This window comes from Lactuca virosa, chromosome 7, assembly GCF_052849685.1.
Source record: "Lactuca virosa cultivar CGN04683 chromosome 7, Lactuca_virosa_CGN04683_v6, whole genome shotgun sequence".
Lineage (NCBI taxonomy): Eukaryota > Viridiplantae > Streptophyta > Magnoliopsida > Asterales > Asteraceae > Lactuca > Lactuca virosa.
This window is the reverse complement of record NC_136432.1, coordinates 227,578,258-227,595,516: the sequence shown is the minus strand read 5'-3', so window position 1 is coordinate 227,595,516 and position 17,259 is coordinate 227,578,258. Positions and strand designations below refer to the sequence as shown.

At 37.6% G+C, this 17,259-nt stretch overlaps 1 protein-coding gene across 1 annotated transcript; it reads left to right on the top strand.

The window, feature by feature from the left end:
- The first annotated feature begins 2,732 nt into the window (after positions 1-2,732).
- LOC145127617 (uncharacterized) lies at positions 2,733-6,729 on the top strand. Its single transcript, XM_079062778.1, has 5 exons — positions 2,733-3,373; positions 3,557-3,783; positions 3,975-4,352; positions 4,656-4,747; positions 6,724-6,729. The coding sequence occupies exons 1-5, from the start codon at positions 2,733-2,735 to the stop codon at positions 6,727-6,729; spliced, it is 1,344 nt and encodes a 447-aa protein (XP_078918904.1).
- The last annotated feature ends 10,530 nt before the right edge of the window (positions 6,730-17,259 follow it).

Below are 17,259 nucleotides of genomic sequence, written 5' to 3'. Positions count from 1 at the left end.
AAGAAAAGCACCCCCACAGTCGCTAATCCAGGAAGTTTGGGATCCTCAGGGCTCCAGGATCCGACTGCCTCAGTCACTACTGTAGAACTTTTCGCTGTGATGAGGAAAATAACGCAACAGGTGACCCAACAGCAGGAGGAGAATAGAGCACTACTCAAAGAAGTAGAGAGGATGAAGGTGAAATTTCAGAAATCCCAGGAAACTACGCCCAGAGTTGTGCAACCAAAGATCCTCGACTTCAATAATACAGGATCCTCAGAAAATCGCCAGAAGGACACAATTCCTACTACTGTGGCGTCACACTGGGGGGAAACTATGGACAACCGAGCGTCCATGATCAATGATCTCAATGAGCCTTTCAACACTCCTAGAAACCGTGACTCTAGTAACTTCTTAAACAGCGATACTAATAATACTAACTACACTAGTGTTGATAAAGGAATAAACCCGAACATGGCTAGGGAACTTCAACAATTAAGACAAATGATCTCCAGTGTACCCGGAGTGTTCCAATCAATACCCGAAGCATCCCAACATGAAGCTATACAATGGGACTACAGCTCCCGAAGAGCATATAGCCGAATACAGAGAAAGGATGGAGATCATTCCCATCCCAGGGCACTTGAAGGAAGCTTTGCATATGCAAAGGCTTTGGTTCGACTCTTACATGATCAACCCTCAAATGGATACTAAACGTTCCCCCATACTCTATTACTTCGTTTTCACACTTAGTCAATATCTTTAATAACCAATTTTTTTGTAGCAGAACCTTCGAGAAGATCACTAGTGATCTTTACCGGGTGGTTCAGGATCCTAAGGAAAAACTTAAGGACTTTGTTAACAGGTTTGGCAGGGAAGCTCTGAGCATCCCCAACATTGACATGGACACCGGTGTGGAAGCTTTTAAAATGGGATTAAGAAAGGATTCACCCTTCTATGAAGACCTTGTGATGACCCCATGCAAAAGATTGATGAATTCAGGTGTCGGGCATTGAGGATCATAAGGCTCGAAGAGGATAGAGAGATCCAGAAGAGAAGCAACCCTTCGGATCAGTATGAGAACCCCAACATGAAGGCCGAATCCTTGACTCAAAGATCCTACAAATCGAAGCCATACTCCAAACCGGATCATCACAGGGTTAATGCCCTTGAAGATGGAGAAGAAGAATAACTTCCTAAAATCACTGACTAATGTTTTTCTGTGGATATTTCAGGTGTAATTCATGTCATGTAGGATCTTGGAGATAAAGCAAGATGGACAAAGAGAGACAACAAGTCCACCACTTGGAAATACAAGTCCAAATGGTGTGCTTAACATGAAGACTTTGGCCACATAATAGAGGATTGCATAGCTTTACGAAAAGAAATCAGCTACCTCCTTAGCAAAGGACACCTCAAGGAGATCCCCGGAAGAAAAAGAGAAAATTCAAGGAGAACAGCCAAGATGATCGCAGGATCCCGGAGAAACCAGGATCTCCACACCTGATGCTAAGATAATTAACGTTATCTCAGACGGATCTAACATCTGTGGTACCTCTTATTCTCAGGCTAAAAGACACGCCAAGGTCTCCAAAATAGAAAAGGAGGATAGGCCACAAAAGAATACCATGGTTAGCAGTGAAAGAGAAATTACGTTTGACGAGACTGACAGGGAAGGAATTCAGGATCCTCACCATGACATACTCGTGATAACATTGTACATGGCTAACCATTTCGTCAGAAGGATCCTCGTTGACGGAGGATCCTCGGTCAATATCGTACTCCTAGACGCACTGAAAAGAATGAACATCCCAGAATCAGAGATAGTCAGAAGATCCTCAGTCCTCATAGGATTCAACGGGGAAACAAAACGCACAGTTGGAGAAATAAAGCTACCAATATATATCGAAGGGGTAAACTCCATATAAAATTTATGTGTTATTGACACCCTGTCTTCTTATAATGTGATACTAGGTAGAGCATGGATCCATGAGATGAAAGCGGTTCTATCAACATACCATCAGTGTGTGAAGATGCCCACTCCATGGAGGACAGTGAAGATCATGGGAGATCAACAAGAATCGAAAGAATGCTACAAAAACTCTATGAAATCTACGACCAAACCCCAACAAGCATAGCAATTAAAGCAGGGGGCACGACATGTTTTAGATACGAAGGAACAAGACATAAAGGAAGTACCCCTGGGCATTGAGGATCCTGAAGCCAAAGTCCTCATAGGATCCTCAATGCATGAGCAGATCGAGCAGGATCTACTGAATTTCTTGAAAACCAGAAGCAATACATTCGCATGGAAACACAAAGATATGACAAGTATAGATAAAAATATTATTACTCATAAACTTAATATTGATCCTTCTTTCAGACCAATACACCAAAAGAGAAGGAAGTTTGTACCCGAAAGGAATCAAATAATCCAAGATGAAGTAGAGAAGCTCCTCAAAACATTGATGATCAAGGAAGTAAAGTTCCCAAGATGGCTAGCTAACGTGGTTGTCGTACAAAATAAAAACAGCAAATGGAGAGTGTGTGTAGATTTCACGGATCTCAACAAAGCTTGTCCTAAGGATCCTTTCCCTCTACCACATATTGACTCTATGATAGATGCGACGGCCGACCATGAACTCCTGACCTTCATGGATGCTTCAGCAGGATTCCAACAAATCCAAATGGAACCATCAGACCAAGAAGATACTGCATTCATAACACCAACATGAATATATTGTTACACCGCAATGCCTTTTGGTCTTAAAAATGCAGGTGTGACGTATCATAGATTAGTGAATCGGATGTTCAAAGACAAACTGGGGGATACCATGGAAGTTTATATTGACGACATGGTAGTAAAGACGATGAAAGCCGAAGATCACCGTAGAGACCTCAAGGAAGCGTTTGACATCCTGGACGAATACAATATGAAGCTGAACCCACTCAAATGTCACTTTGGAATGAAGTCAGACAAGTTCCTTGGATACATGCTAACCAAAAGAGGGATAGAAGTAAGCCCAGAACAAATAAAAACAATCATGGAACTAAGATCCCCGTCTTCAACAAAGGACATCCAGAGGCTAATCGGAAGAGCAACAGCACTCAACAGGTTCATTTCAAGATCCTCAGAAAGGTGCAAGCCCTTTTACGATATCTTGAAAAAGAATAAGAAATTTGAGTGGAAGGAGGAACACGAGAAAGCCTTACAGGAACTCAAAACATATCTAAGCTCTGATCCACTACTAGTGAAACCTATAGATGGAGAACCACTTATTATCTACCTCTCAGTGTCCTCAAACGCGGTAAGTGTCGTTCTGGTCAAGGATCTTAACGGGGAGCAACATACTATCTACTATCTAAGTAAAAGTCTCCTGGATCCTGAAACGAGGTACTCTCATATCGAAAAATTAATTCTTGCCTTAGTAACTGCTTCTACCAAATTGAGACACTACTTTGAAACACATACTATACATGTAAAAACTAACTATCCTATCAAGAATGTCATGAGAAAACTAGAAATGTCAAGAAGGATGGAAAAATGATCGGTATAGTTAAGCACATTTGACATCAGATACGAACCAAGATCTGACATAAAATCACAAGCATTAGCGGACCTTGTGGCTGACTTTAGTGATGATCTACAAAACGAAGTAGACATGGAAGCCAAACGACTCCTACAAGATGAACACCCGGGAAGATGGACGCTATTCACAGATGGAGCTTCAAATCAGAAAGGAACAGGCCTTGGGATCATACTAAAGTCGCCAAAGGGGGACATCATACCCCAGGCAGTTAGTTGTGAATTCAACACTACCAACAACGAAGCAGAATATGAAGCACTCATCATGGGACTACAATTAGCTAAGGATCTTCAAATCAAGGATCTTCGGGTATTTGTTGATTCTTTGTTACTAACCAATCACTTCAATGGATCTTATGCAGTGAAAGGTGAAAATTAACATTATACCTCGAGATCCTCAAAAAATTAGCTTCTATTTTCGAAAACTCTAGCCTAACCCAAGTTCCCAGAGAGGAAAACACAGAAGCAGATGAACTAGCTAATTTAGGATCCTCCCTTAGGATCCCACTAGAGACGAAGATTCCTATAACTCACATAATCACCCCAGCCATAGAAACCCTCTTCGACAAGTCAGAAGATCATAAGCGTCCGACAAGCATAGAAGCTATTGAAGATCCTAACCCTAGGATCATTCCTCCAAGAGATCCCGACGAACAGGATCCTCAAAGAAGTCTGCAATCATGGACCCAACCCATTATGGAATATCTACAAAATGGCACAATCCTAACAGGAGAAAAAAGTGAAAGAGCATTTAGAACGAGCGTCTCAAGATTCGTGTTAATCCAAGGTAAACTTTACAAAAAATCTATGACAGGTCCATACCTAAGATGCTTGGAAGATCTTGAAGTTGCGGAAGTATTAAAGGATATACACTAAGGAGATTGTGGCAATCACACCGGGGGCAGATCCTTATGCTCCAAAATATTGAGAACAGGATACTACTGGCCAACCATGAAGAAAGACTCATTTCTACATGCTCAAAAATGTGATGCTTGCCAAAGACACAACAACATCCTGCACCAACCGAAAGAACCTCTACATCCTATTATCTCCCCATGGCCATTCATGAAATGGGGGATGGATATTATAGGAAAATTGCCAGTAGCCCCAGGTGGAAAAGTTTTCATGTTGGTGATGACTGATTACTTCTCCAAATGGATCGAAGATGAAGCTTTCGTCCAGGTAAGAGACAAAGAGGTAGTGTCGTTCATTAAACGAAATATCTTGACCAGGTTCCGGATCCCGGCTGAGATCATATGCGATAATGGATCCCAATTTATTAGTAAAAGAACAAGAGACTTTTTCACAAGCTGGGGGATCAAAATGATAATGTCCACTCCTATTCATACACAAGCTAATGGTCAAGCGGAATCCAACAACAAAATCATAGTCAACAATTTGAAGAAAAGGTTGAACAAAAAGAAGGGAAGATGGGCAGAAGAACTTCCTTTCGTTTTATGGGCAGGTAGAACCCCTTCCAAAGTGGCCACAGGTTAGACCCCCTATTCCTTGGTGTTTGGGACAGAAGCAGTAATCCCTACTAAAGTAATGATCCCAACGGCAATATACTTGCTGCAAGAGCAAGAAAATAATGACTGGATCCTAGCACATGATCTTGACACCATTGACGAGCTTAGGGATATCGCCAAAATACGCATCGCTGCTGACCAATAGAGAATCACCAAGGCTTACAATAGGAATATATGGGCCAGAAGGTTTCAAATAGGAGACTTGGTATTAAGGAAAACATTCCAAAACACCAAGGATCCTAGTGCAGGAAAATTGGCTCGCAAATGGGAAGGACCATATCTCGTAGACGCTGAAGCAGGAAAAGGAGCATATTGGCTGGCAACACTTGAAGGAGACGTTCTGCCAAGATCCTGGAATGACGTACACCTTAAAGCATGCTACATGCAAGTAGGATCAAATGATCCATAACAAAACCAAGGTACACATGTCCTTTTACCTTAAAACTTTTATTATCATTGATTTTCTCCTCGAACATATTACTAACTTAAGCACCGGAGGGGCGTTAGCTAGACTAACGCCCACCCTTATCTAACGTTTTCTATGAAGAACAACATACGGTTGAGGATCCTCAAGAGTGAAGATCGTGAAACATCGGGATCCTCACAATCGGAGATCCCGAAACGACCGGATCTTTGAACAACTGAAGCACAAGGATCTTGACACATAAAGATCCCAATACTTGGTAAACTCCATTATATTTAACAATATAATCCCTAAAGTATTATGTACACAAGCTAGAGACTAATCATCTCTCCTACGCCTAAGGGTACTTAATCCCCTCTAAGGTTTAAAGAGCTAATTACCTGTTTCACACAAACTAAGGTTTATACACCTCGCTTGGGCGCATGATATCTAACTGTGGGATATGGATAAGGGGATCATTTCACGATCTAGTGGCTTGGCAACCCTCTTATCTTTGAACACAAGTTGAGATCCTTATGGTTTATAACAGTTTCATGATATCTAGAAATCAGGATCCTACCCCAGCGATTACTTAAGGATTATAACATTTTCATGTTATCGTGATTTTACCCCAATAACTACTTGACGCTTATAACATTTTTATGTTATCAAGGATTGGGATTTTGCCCCAGAAATTACACAAGACCTATACCAGCTTCATGTTGTCACATGTTGGGAATGTTCCCCGAAAAATCCAAATAGATTGTAACATTTTCATGTTACCTACCCAATGAGTTATATCTCAAGTAGGGATCCTCCCCAGAATATAACATTGACGTGTTATCTATTTTATCTTAGTCTATAATCTAAACAGGTTGTCCTAAGGAAAAATTTCCTTTACAATATCTAAAATCTTTAGGATCTCTGGCGGTAGGGATCCTTACCATTATGGATCCTCATCAACCTTTGTTGGTTCCTAACATTGAACCAAAGTGCTCTCCTAAGTTGCAATTTATCCTCGGTAAATTCTGAAATTCAAAGACTCATGAAGCTTATAGAGAAACTCGAAGACAATAGGCCATTTAGAAAAACCATAAGAGAGATGCAAAAGGAAAATTCCACAATATCATTCAAAAGAAAAAAGAGTTGCATATCAACACAACCAAAAGCTTAATTGTCTTACATCACTAACAAAAGCAAAAACTACTCAAACCAATTTTTTGCAGGCCTAGACCTTAGTCTGGTCATCATCAGTCGTGACCTCCTTCTCCCCACCTCCGTTCAACATCAACACAGGATCCTGATTGGCGACAACAGGCTTATCAATCAGCTTAGCCAACGCCTCATGCCATCCCTCCACATCCCAGGAACTTGCATTTTCTAGATCCTCAGCCAGCTTGATCTTGGCCTGCAGAATAGCTATTGTAGCGCTCGTCTTGGCACCAACAATCACCTCCTCGACATCCGCCATATGCTCTTCTTCCTTTTCGACTCTATGCTTGGTCAATAACTACACCCTTTGGATAAGATCCCATTGGTGACACTCTATGTCTTCTCCTTCTCTTTTAGAATAATCTCGGCTTTATCAATACGGACCCTAAGGTCGTTGGTAACATGAGAAACATGAGCGAAGACCTAGAGGAAACATAAAAATCAACATGAAAAATAACAGGTATGATAAATTCATATGAATAGTGCCTATTCTTACAGCTTAAGAAGTTGAAGATAGCTTCCCGAGAGCGTCCTCGATGCTGAGGTTCTCTATGTTGAAATCTATAGCCTCAAAAGTCTTTCGTTTTCGATATCCTGAAGCCTTAACTGTAAGATCTATATGAGATCTCTAGGGAGGAGGGAGAATGACACCTTTTTCCTGTTTAGCTTTGATTGAGCCACTGGTCATATCATCCTTAACATCTGCCAAACCAAAGCAGGCCTTGGATCGAGTAGTCTTAGAACCTGCCAGAGATCCATATCAAGTCAGGATCCTATAAAAAGACATATCCATTAAAAATAATGTTACCAGTGGCCATAGAAGCAGTAGTGGAGGAACCCTCTTGAAGGCTGGAATATTCAAGCCTAAACGACCTCTCCACTGTAGGAAGTGTGAGGAATTTGGATATCTTGTCCTCAGAATCGCCAACGGTAGGAATTAGCTCCTCAAACCTAAACGTTGCATCAAAACAAACAAAATAAGGGAAGTAAATTTCAAGATCCTTGATATCTAAATTTGTTTCCTACCCTTTTTAACCCATGATCTTGGCAGGGAATCCCCCTCAGGAATCGAATCACGCCTCACGAAGAAAAAAAATTATTGCCAAGTGTCGTCGTTTTGCTTAGATTTCAGAATGAGTTGGGGTTTATTTGTCTTAACTCTTAACAGAAAACGAGAAGAACCAAAAGTGGAAAGATCATAGATAGAGGCCAACTCAGGTAATCCAATGTCCATATTTTTGGATTGATTCAAGCGATCAATCCAAAAAAGGCTCCTCCAAACCACAGACATAGTTTGGATATAGGAGATTTGGGTACATAGAAAGAAATCACGAACAATACCAGTAATAGGATAGGTTAAACCTAGAGTGAACGGGTATTCAGGAAAACAACCCCATGTTGGTGACACAAAATCAGGTTGTACGGAAGCCTCGAAAGGACGAAAAACCACATCAGAAGGGAAAGCCCCGATGGCTTTCAATGATTCCATGTCTTCAATGTCAAAAGAACAAACCTCGTCATAGCTTAAGGTACCTTGATCATTAAAATCATTCTCGGAAGGAATAACAATGCCAGCTCGAGAACGGCTGATTTTCTTATCCATGACAGGGAAAATCAGAACAACGGGAGAACGAATGAAAGGGAAAAATGATTACCTTCACAACGAGATGATGGCGATTTGAAAGAGTAAAAAAGGAGTTATTGAAAGTCCTCATTTATAGCTAGAAAAAGAAGACGAAGATGATTTGAACATTTCTCGATTATCTCAATAAAGATAAGACTTATCCCTTAAAATGTAAATTCAAATCCCTTTTATCTATTTACTTTAAGTTATTCCTTTAATATTTATGGAACTAACCCATATATTTTCAGGAATAACTTGGGGGCAATTGTTGGACCAGGATCCTTACTATATCCAAGATCCTCAATTATCCAAGATCCTCAGCAATATCGGGATCCCGACTAATTACCGTTATTATTTTTATCAATATTTATGACGGTCATATTTTGTCTATAACTAACACGTGTGCAGAAGTAGTCAAGGGAAGACCAATTCTCAATGAAGAATCGTCTCAACTGTGCTAAGGACCCAGAATACTTGGTCAAATAACGTTCATGAAGCTGGTCATAGAGGATCCCGGAAATATTGGACATCTTGTTGGCTGGATTAGATTATAAAATGACACTTGTAATCTGCACACAACACACTGTTCTTTAGCTTATGTTTACTCTATGAAATTCTCTACTCATTCTTACTAAGAACTCATTGTAATCTTTACTTTATATCAATAAAATCATCAAGGCAGGTGATCATTATCACCTACCCAGGTTTTATGTCGGAGATCCTAGCAAGGATCAAGGGCTTTCCTTGTAAACCATCGTGCCACTTTTATTTACTACTTGCTATTATATAATCTGAACATCACAGCTTCTCATTCAATTTGGTTGATTAGTACTTGTGTAATTTTTGACCAAAACAGTAATAGACTTGAAGACTCATCAAGAGGTATAGTCTGGGAAACCCTCTGACTATTCTGGTTTACCTATATTTGGATGCCCCGCATATGCTCATGTGAATGATGGTAAACTTGAGCCAAGGGAAATGAAGTGCATATTTCTACGATATGCGATAGGAGTAAAAGATTATCGACTGTGGTGTATAGAAGAAGGAAGAACTCCTAAATTTATCATGAGCAGAGATGTGACATTTGATGAATCTGTTGGTTTTTGAGCATTCTAACAATCCTAAGTGTACATTCAACCCTAAATACCTTGGATCTATGTTTTCTCTATTATATATGCAAATATGAATATTCCAAGGTATTACCCTATCTAGCATACAATCCTTGATACTTGGGTAATATAACAAGTTAGAATACATACCTTTTAATGAAGCTTGAAGTCTTGAAATTTAAGAGCTTAGCCCCAATAGTGTGGAAGCCTCAAGTGGAATCACAAATCACCAAAACACCTTGGAAGACGTTAGAGAATATGGATACTTGGCTCACACTTATGAAATCGGTTATTGCCCTCTTTAGTGTATCCAGACTAGCCACTAGCATAATTTCATGAACCATAAGACCCTTTATATAGTGTGGAGGATTAGGGTTAAACCCTAATACCCATGACCTTTCATTTCCTAGGATCCATGGGTTAAAGCTCCATGGACTATCCATGAAGACTTAGCCCAACCTAAATGAACTTGGCCCACTACACATATATATATCTAAGAGTCCATATTTAATTAGTTCTTTTTGATCACTTAATTAATTATAAATTAATTCTTGATCAATACTAATTAAATAATATGATTATATATTAATATATTAGAACTTATAATATATTAATATAAATCATAAATATACTATTCTCAAAAGACTATCCATATAAATTGTGTCGGTGAAGTGCAACCCAAATGGACCATGCCGGTGCGGGTCAAGTACATACCAAATATAGTTATGGACTTAGACATTAATCCAACAGTCTCCGACTTGGATAAGTCTAAAACTATTATTGAGTATGACTTCAAAAACCAACTAGCAATCGTAGCTCTTAAAGCCGCTGTGGAACTCTGATCTTGTCAATGAACCTGACCTTTGTCAATGACATGTCCATTAGATAAGGGATCATATATTCCTCCATTCTAGATATCATATGGACTGAGACATGGATTATCAATCATTCTCTCTGTCCATTTGTTGTTTCCCGATTTCCGATTTATGATGACTGACTGATTGAACAAATCAAATCAGTCCTGGCTTGGCCAAGCACTCACATGTGTCATCACTAAATCATCGAGGGGCCCACAGATATCGCTTTTATCCTGAAGGTAAAAGGAATGGATAAACTTCGACTCAAATGGCTTGTTCTACAACTTGTTGAATCATACACAAAGGCACGTTTTATAACATCGAGTTACCAAATGCGTTTTCGTGAAATCAATGTATAACCAACTCATAGTAACAACTCATATCTCTAGGTTTGAAGAATATAAGATATTATCGTCTCATGATCACTCGTGATAAAATCCATGAAGTGATTCAAATGAGCGTGGGTTGAATCCAATACTCAGAACTTATGAGCACTCATGAGTGTTGTAGCACCACTTTGTCCACCAACTTGGACCTCTACAAACCAACCCATGACAGTCTTGATTCATATCTACTTCCAACATATGACCGACTGTGGATGGTTTGAATAACTTAATCATTCAGGAAGAGCGACTTAGTTATTCTGGAAGTCAAAACATGCAAAGTGAAACACAAGAATAAATGAATCAAATATGGTATCAAACCCTATGAATATAAATAAACACTTTTATTTATCACCATACTGATTACTCATTATTCATTGTTTCGGTTTTATCAACTTTATACCTGAATTAAAAACACTAGTTGTCCCATGCTCCAAGCATGTACACTATGTTTTTCTAAACAATAGCTTTTCCATACACCAAGTATGCACTCTATGTTTGTCTATGATCCTTACTTTGTGAAATAAACCAATTGAACATAATTTCAATGATTCTAATTTCACACTCCCAAATCCTTATCGAAAATTGTGAGAATTTCAAATTCCTATCATTTATCGAAATCTGTTTAGATTTTAAACTTATATGCACTCACCCTCCTATAATGAATATGTACAAAGTCACAAAGACTTGTCAACAGTCATTATAAGGTATTCCAATGGAGATCAACTCCATGGAAACTAAGTCTCATATTCAAAGTACATTGCTTTGGACATGCTTCTTGCATTTAGTTTTCTAATCTTACACAGATAACTTCCACCTATGGAGACAACTCCATATTCTCATTTTGACTATCACTTCTGAATAAGAGATGCCTCTTTTCAGAATATGTCAATAAGGTCCTTCCAAAATTAGCACTATACTTCCAACTGTCCCTGAGCAACCAATCTTTGGTAAACCTCAGATTGTCCTCGACAATTGCTTAATCATTTTGGTCATATCCAACTCTAGACCTTTTCCCTTCTTAATGCCTCTGGGCATTTGGAAAAATTTAGAAATGACAAATATTATAGCACATGCAATCGATCCTGTACCCAAAGCAAATGGTACACGATTCATGATGTCTCACATAAAGACATGATTCTAGACCAGTCTTTTGCTATAATATTTTTATTTGCCATGTTTTCAAAATTTGACTATGAAGAGGGATGCCGTAATCATAATCGAATTTTGAGAATGCAATATATAGAATTTCATTAAGTTGAACCAATCCAACATGAAATTCATATATATATTCTTGACTAAAGATGATTAAGGTCTCAATCTAAGCCGTTAGAACTGAAATGAAGTATATCCTCTCCATTAATTATAGCAAAACAACTTTTTCAATCCCTGCAGCCTCACGAATTGAAACTTTTGTTTTCTATAATTAACATTGCTAATTTGCAACACTAACAATAATTATCATGCTCCCACTAACATGATGATTATTAGCATAACACTTATGCTCCCACTAGCTTTGACATGTACTCAGAAATCAGCTGGACTTCTAGAAATCAATACTTTATTGACTTTCTTACCATAGTTCAGATTTCTAATACGAGATGCTTTGATAAAACTTTATCAAAATCATACACCTTTCCTTAGATAGCATGCATGTGTGTCTAAACAATTTCAAAATTATGAAAAGGGATGCCGTAATCATAGTCTCAATTGTTTAGACCTTTTGCCATCTGCTTCAAATCTACTTGGTGGAAGTGTTTCCTCACCATCATTTTCATGAATCAGAGAGAAACCTTATGACCCTTAGATTTTATGGTGTATGTGTTCTTATCCATGTGAATCGTCAAAACCATAGTCACAAGACAAGGATAATGACAAATCCAAACTCATATGGACTGAACTTATGCAATCTTAACTTCTTGCCACCTGGAAGTACATGGCCTGCCATTGCTTCCAAGTTGTTATGCAACCAATTGAGAACTTTCAGAACTCCTATGCAAAGCCAACTTTAACTGGAATGGGCACAAAATATGTCAACACGATAGGTTATAAACCTCAAGTCGTGTGCTAGTGAAGAACCTCAGGTTTTATTCTTGATTAGTTCTTGAAATTATTTTTAGGATCTTTAAGACTCCCACTGTCCTCTTGACATATAAGACTATCTTTCCAAATATTCAAGAGATAGTGCGGATTCTTTATCAAGACAAACACTTCACACAATTGGCCTTAGTTGGTCTTTGTTTTATCCAAAACATCACAACTTACCAATTTCAAATGTACAAGAGTAGGACACTTTTACTCTTACATTTGACAAGTGTTTTAAACCTTTCTTTAAGATATGTCACTCAAGTTACATACTTGGAGTATGACTCTAAGAATTGTTTTGGAACGAAGTATGACTCATCTTCCTGATCTAACCATTTCAACAATTCATGACTCATCTCCTTTAGAGGACTAATTGTGATATGATTTCTAAATCATTAAGATGATCACAAACATGATACTAAAGTACTCTCCCATCTTTTCAGATTTGAGAAACATTTATCTTTCTGCCTAATTTGATTCTTCCCATTCGTTCTGCCATACATTGAGACTTTTCCAATGTTTCAGAATTATACTTAAACTTGTAAGTATAACCATATTTACTAAACTTTAGTAAATCAAATAGTCTTAACGAGCTTTGTTGTGGACATGACCAGTGCACAAGAATGTGTACTCGATACCTTTAGTCCTTCACTTGACTCACACATCCATGTGAACAAGTAATTAGTCTTGATTTTCCAATGCTTGAAAGTTCTCATTCATCATACTATTCAACTTGCATGATTCCAAGTTTCGGTCCAATTGAAACTTGGGTGATGAGGAACTTTCCTGATTTGGTAAATTTAGACAATACCACAAATGAAAGAATCAAATCCATTTTCCAATATTGCTGTCAGTGGAATCATATAAGCAACAATTTTCCACAAATGCCATTGTAAGGATACTTCAAATAAATAAAATTAAACAATTTTCTTTTATTTTAAAACTTTGCGGAAAAACTTATCCTTACAATCCACATGGAAAATTGTTGTTATCTATTCCTTAGCAATATATCATAACTTTTTAAGCAACTGCTCAAAATTCTGATGCGATCGAAATCCACCTTCGCGATCAGAATCAGCATATACTTCCTTTAAGATTTCTCTCTATTCTTTGATTCTTAAAACATCAACATGTGACCCAGTCACATCATGTAATGAGGATCTCAGAATAGAACTTAACAGAGTTAGATAATGGGCTCTACCTGATGTAGAGTCAAACTTATTGACTTTAACATCCTTAGGTAAATTTGGCAGCTTTGCAATCAACGCCCCTTCCTTTGGCAAAATAAACATATGGACCCTTTGGTAATGGGACTATCTCAGACTTAGCCTTTCTCTTTACCATTTGGTCAACCGGGTTGACTATGGCCAATCCCTTTCCATTGGGAAGAGAATGCTTTTTCTAGATTTCCAGTGTCACCATTGTCACTGTCCATAAAGTTTTTGGGAAGTTGATCTTCTAATCAAATTTGCTTTACTATCGTTCCAAATCATTGTTGATTCAGCAGCACCAAGCAAATAGATATGATCATTAAGGTTCATGTCATAGTCTGTTTCATAGTAGTCCCAAAGGAACTCACTATGTGACTTCGAAAGTGATTGAACATCCAACTTTCTCAAGACTTTGACACCCAACTCTCCCGGCTTGTCAATATGTGACTTCATCTCTAAGATGTGATCACACATAGACCTTGCTTGCCATTAGGGCTTGAGTGACCTTGAACTTGTGGGTTAGGGAGAATAATTGGAGGAGGTGGAGGAAGAGAAGTATGACTTCCATGAGCCAAACTCGGGAAGTCATATTCATTAGGAAAGCTTGGTTTGGGAAGATCAGTGTTGTCTAAACCAGACATCAACAATGGGAGAAATTCACGTAAAGTTGATTTAAGTCCTTAATATAACACCCAATATGATATATTAAGGCTAGGACCCAACAAACTATTTTATAACTTGGAAGAGGGATGCCTTAATCCAAGCTATAAAATATTTGAAGGTAGGTGAATGACGATTCACCAATTTCCACCAAGATAAACGAAATGTATTATTAGGTTTTAATAGGTTTTGAAACTCCTAGATTCTTTTGAGATTCATTGAACTTTTCAATGGCATGTTTCAATCTCGAGTGTGCCCTTCAGGTTTTGTGACTGGGATGCCGAGGATCACAAAACAAGGTGTGAAGTAACCATGCAAATATACTTGGTACCCTTAATATTTACCCCTCAATCGATGTGCCGGTTAACCACACACGCTCCAACGATACTATTATAAACATTAAGTTACCCTTTTCCTACCTTGTTAAGTCCAGGTTAGTGTGCCGGTTAACCACACACGCTCCACTAACAGCTTAAACAAAGTGCAAAGTGTAATTTCATAGATTAGCACCTTCTTCACATTTTCCTAAGTAACTAAGATTGGGAATTTATAAGTGTTTAGTTACTTAGTATTTATCATTAATACTTTTAATGAAGGGAGAATTATAGTCCTTGTCCTACCTGTTCGGCTAACGACCCTCCACCAGTCAAGGAAGCAGAGGGTGAGAGTGGACACCCATTAAACTGCCATTTTATAGGCAGTAACCTTATAACCCCCTTTATAGACCGGTTTCGTGAATGAGGCCTACTAATGGTAAGACGACTTGCTCTTATACATATAATATATTAAACTTTTAATATTATAATAGTATAAGGGTGTATTTTAGACATTTAAAATACTTGGTGGTTTAATCTATTAATTAAACTATACTCTTAATTTAATTAAATTTAAACCATGTCATTATGGAATTATTAATTCTCTTTTAATTAAACACTTTAATTATCTATTAATAAAGTCCATAAGAGTTAATTGAATTATTCAACAAAACATCATAATTCCAATTATTAAATTCGAAATTAAAACCATTTAATTAATTGTTTAAGTTATGAACCCAAGAATTTTAGAATTCAATTCTTTTTTTTTATCATAAAAAAACTTTTTCCAAATTCCAAAACTTGAGGGCAAGTTTTGTAACTCTTGAAAACTTTTGGATTCCATAACTTATGGAGTTAAATACTTGTTTTATGATGAAACTTTTCATGTTCCATAACTTAAGAACAAGTTATGGAATTCTTTAAAACATTAAGACCAAGTTTTGTAACTCCATAAAAAACTTTGAATCAATTTTTTTAAAAACCTTTTCATATCCATAACTTATGGAGGTTTCAAAAAAACTCTTTAGATCAAACTTTTAAAACTAATAAAATAATCATATCATTTTATCTTTTACTAAATTTGACCTAATTCTCATATAGCAAATGATTCAAATTTTACAAATAATTAGTTTTTCACAAAAACAAGTAATTATCTTAAAATTTGACAAACGTCATGTTTTTTTCTTTTTTTTTTCCAACTTTGAAAATAAAACATTTGCATCAATATAACAGAAAACAACCCATGGCTCTGATACCACTGTTGGGTTTTGAGCATTCTAACAATCCTAAGTGTACATGCAACCCTAAATACCTTGGATCTATGTTTTCTCTATTATACATGCAAATATGAATATTCCAAGGTATTACCCTATCTAGCATACAATCCTTGATACTTGGGTAATATAACAAGTTAGAATACATACCTTTTAATGAAGCTTCAAGTCTTGAACTTTAAGAGCTTAGCCCCAATAGTGTGGAAGCCTCAAGTGGAATCACAAATCACCAAAACACCTTGGAAGACTTTAGAGAATATGGATACTTGGCTCACACTTATGAAATCGGTTATTGCCCTCTTTAGTGTATCCAGACTAGCCACTAGCATAATTTCATGAACCATAAGACCCTTTATATAGTGTGGAGGATTAGGGTTAAACCCTAATACCCATGACCTTTCATTTCCTAGGATCCGTGGGTTAAAGCTCCATGGACTATCCATGAAGACTTAGCCCAACCTAAATGAACTTGGACCACTAAACATATATATATCTAAGAGTCCATATTTAATTAGTTCCTTTTGATCATTTAATTATTTATAAATTAATTCTTGATCAATACTAATTAAATAATATGATTATATATTAATATATTAGAACTTATAATATATTAATATAAATCATAAATATACTATTCTCAAAAGACTATCCATATAAATTGTATCGGTGAAGTGCAACCCAAATGGACCATGCCGGGTCGGGTCAAGTACATACCAAATATAGTTATGGACTTAGACATTAATCCAACAGAATCTGCCATGGGTAACCAGGGAGGAGGTGAAACAAGTCAAGAAGGGAACGAAGATCAGGGTGCTAGCCAGAAGGTGGAGTTTGCATCTCAAACTCCAGACAGAGTTGTGATAAGTGACAAAGAGCAAGGCGGTAGTGAACAACCTGGACAAGATGAAACCCAAGAGCAACACATGGGATCTTCGTCCAGTGGATCTTTGATAACCTGACAAATATTTGGGATGTGTGAATTCAGGTGAACTTGACTCCATTATTTTTGCCTTAGCAACTGGAGAAGACATTC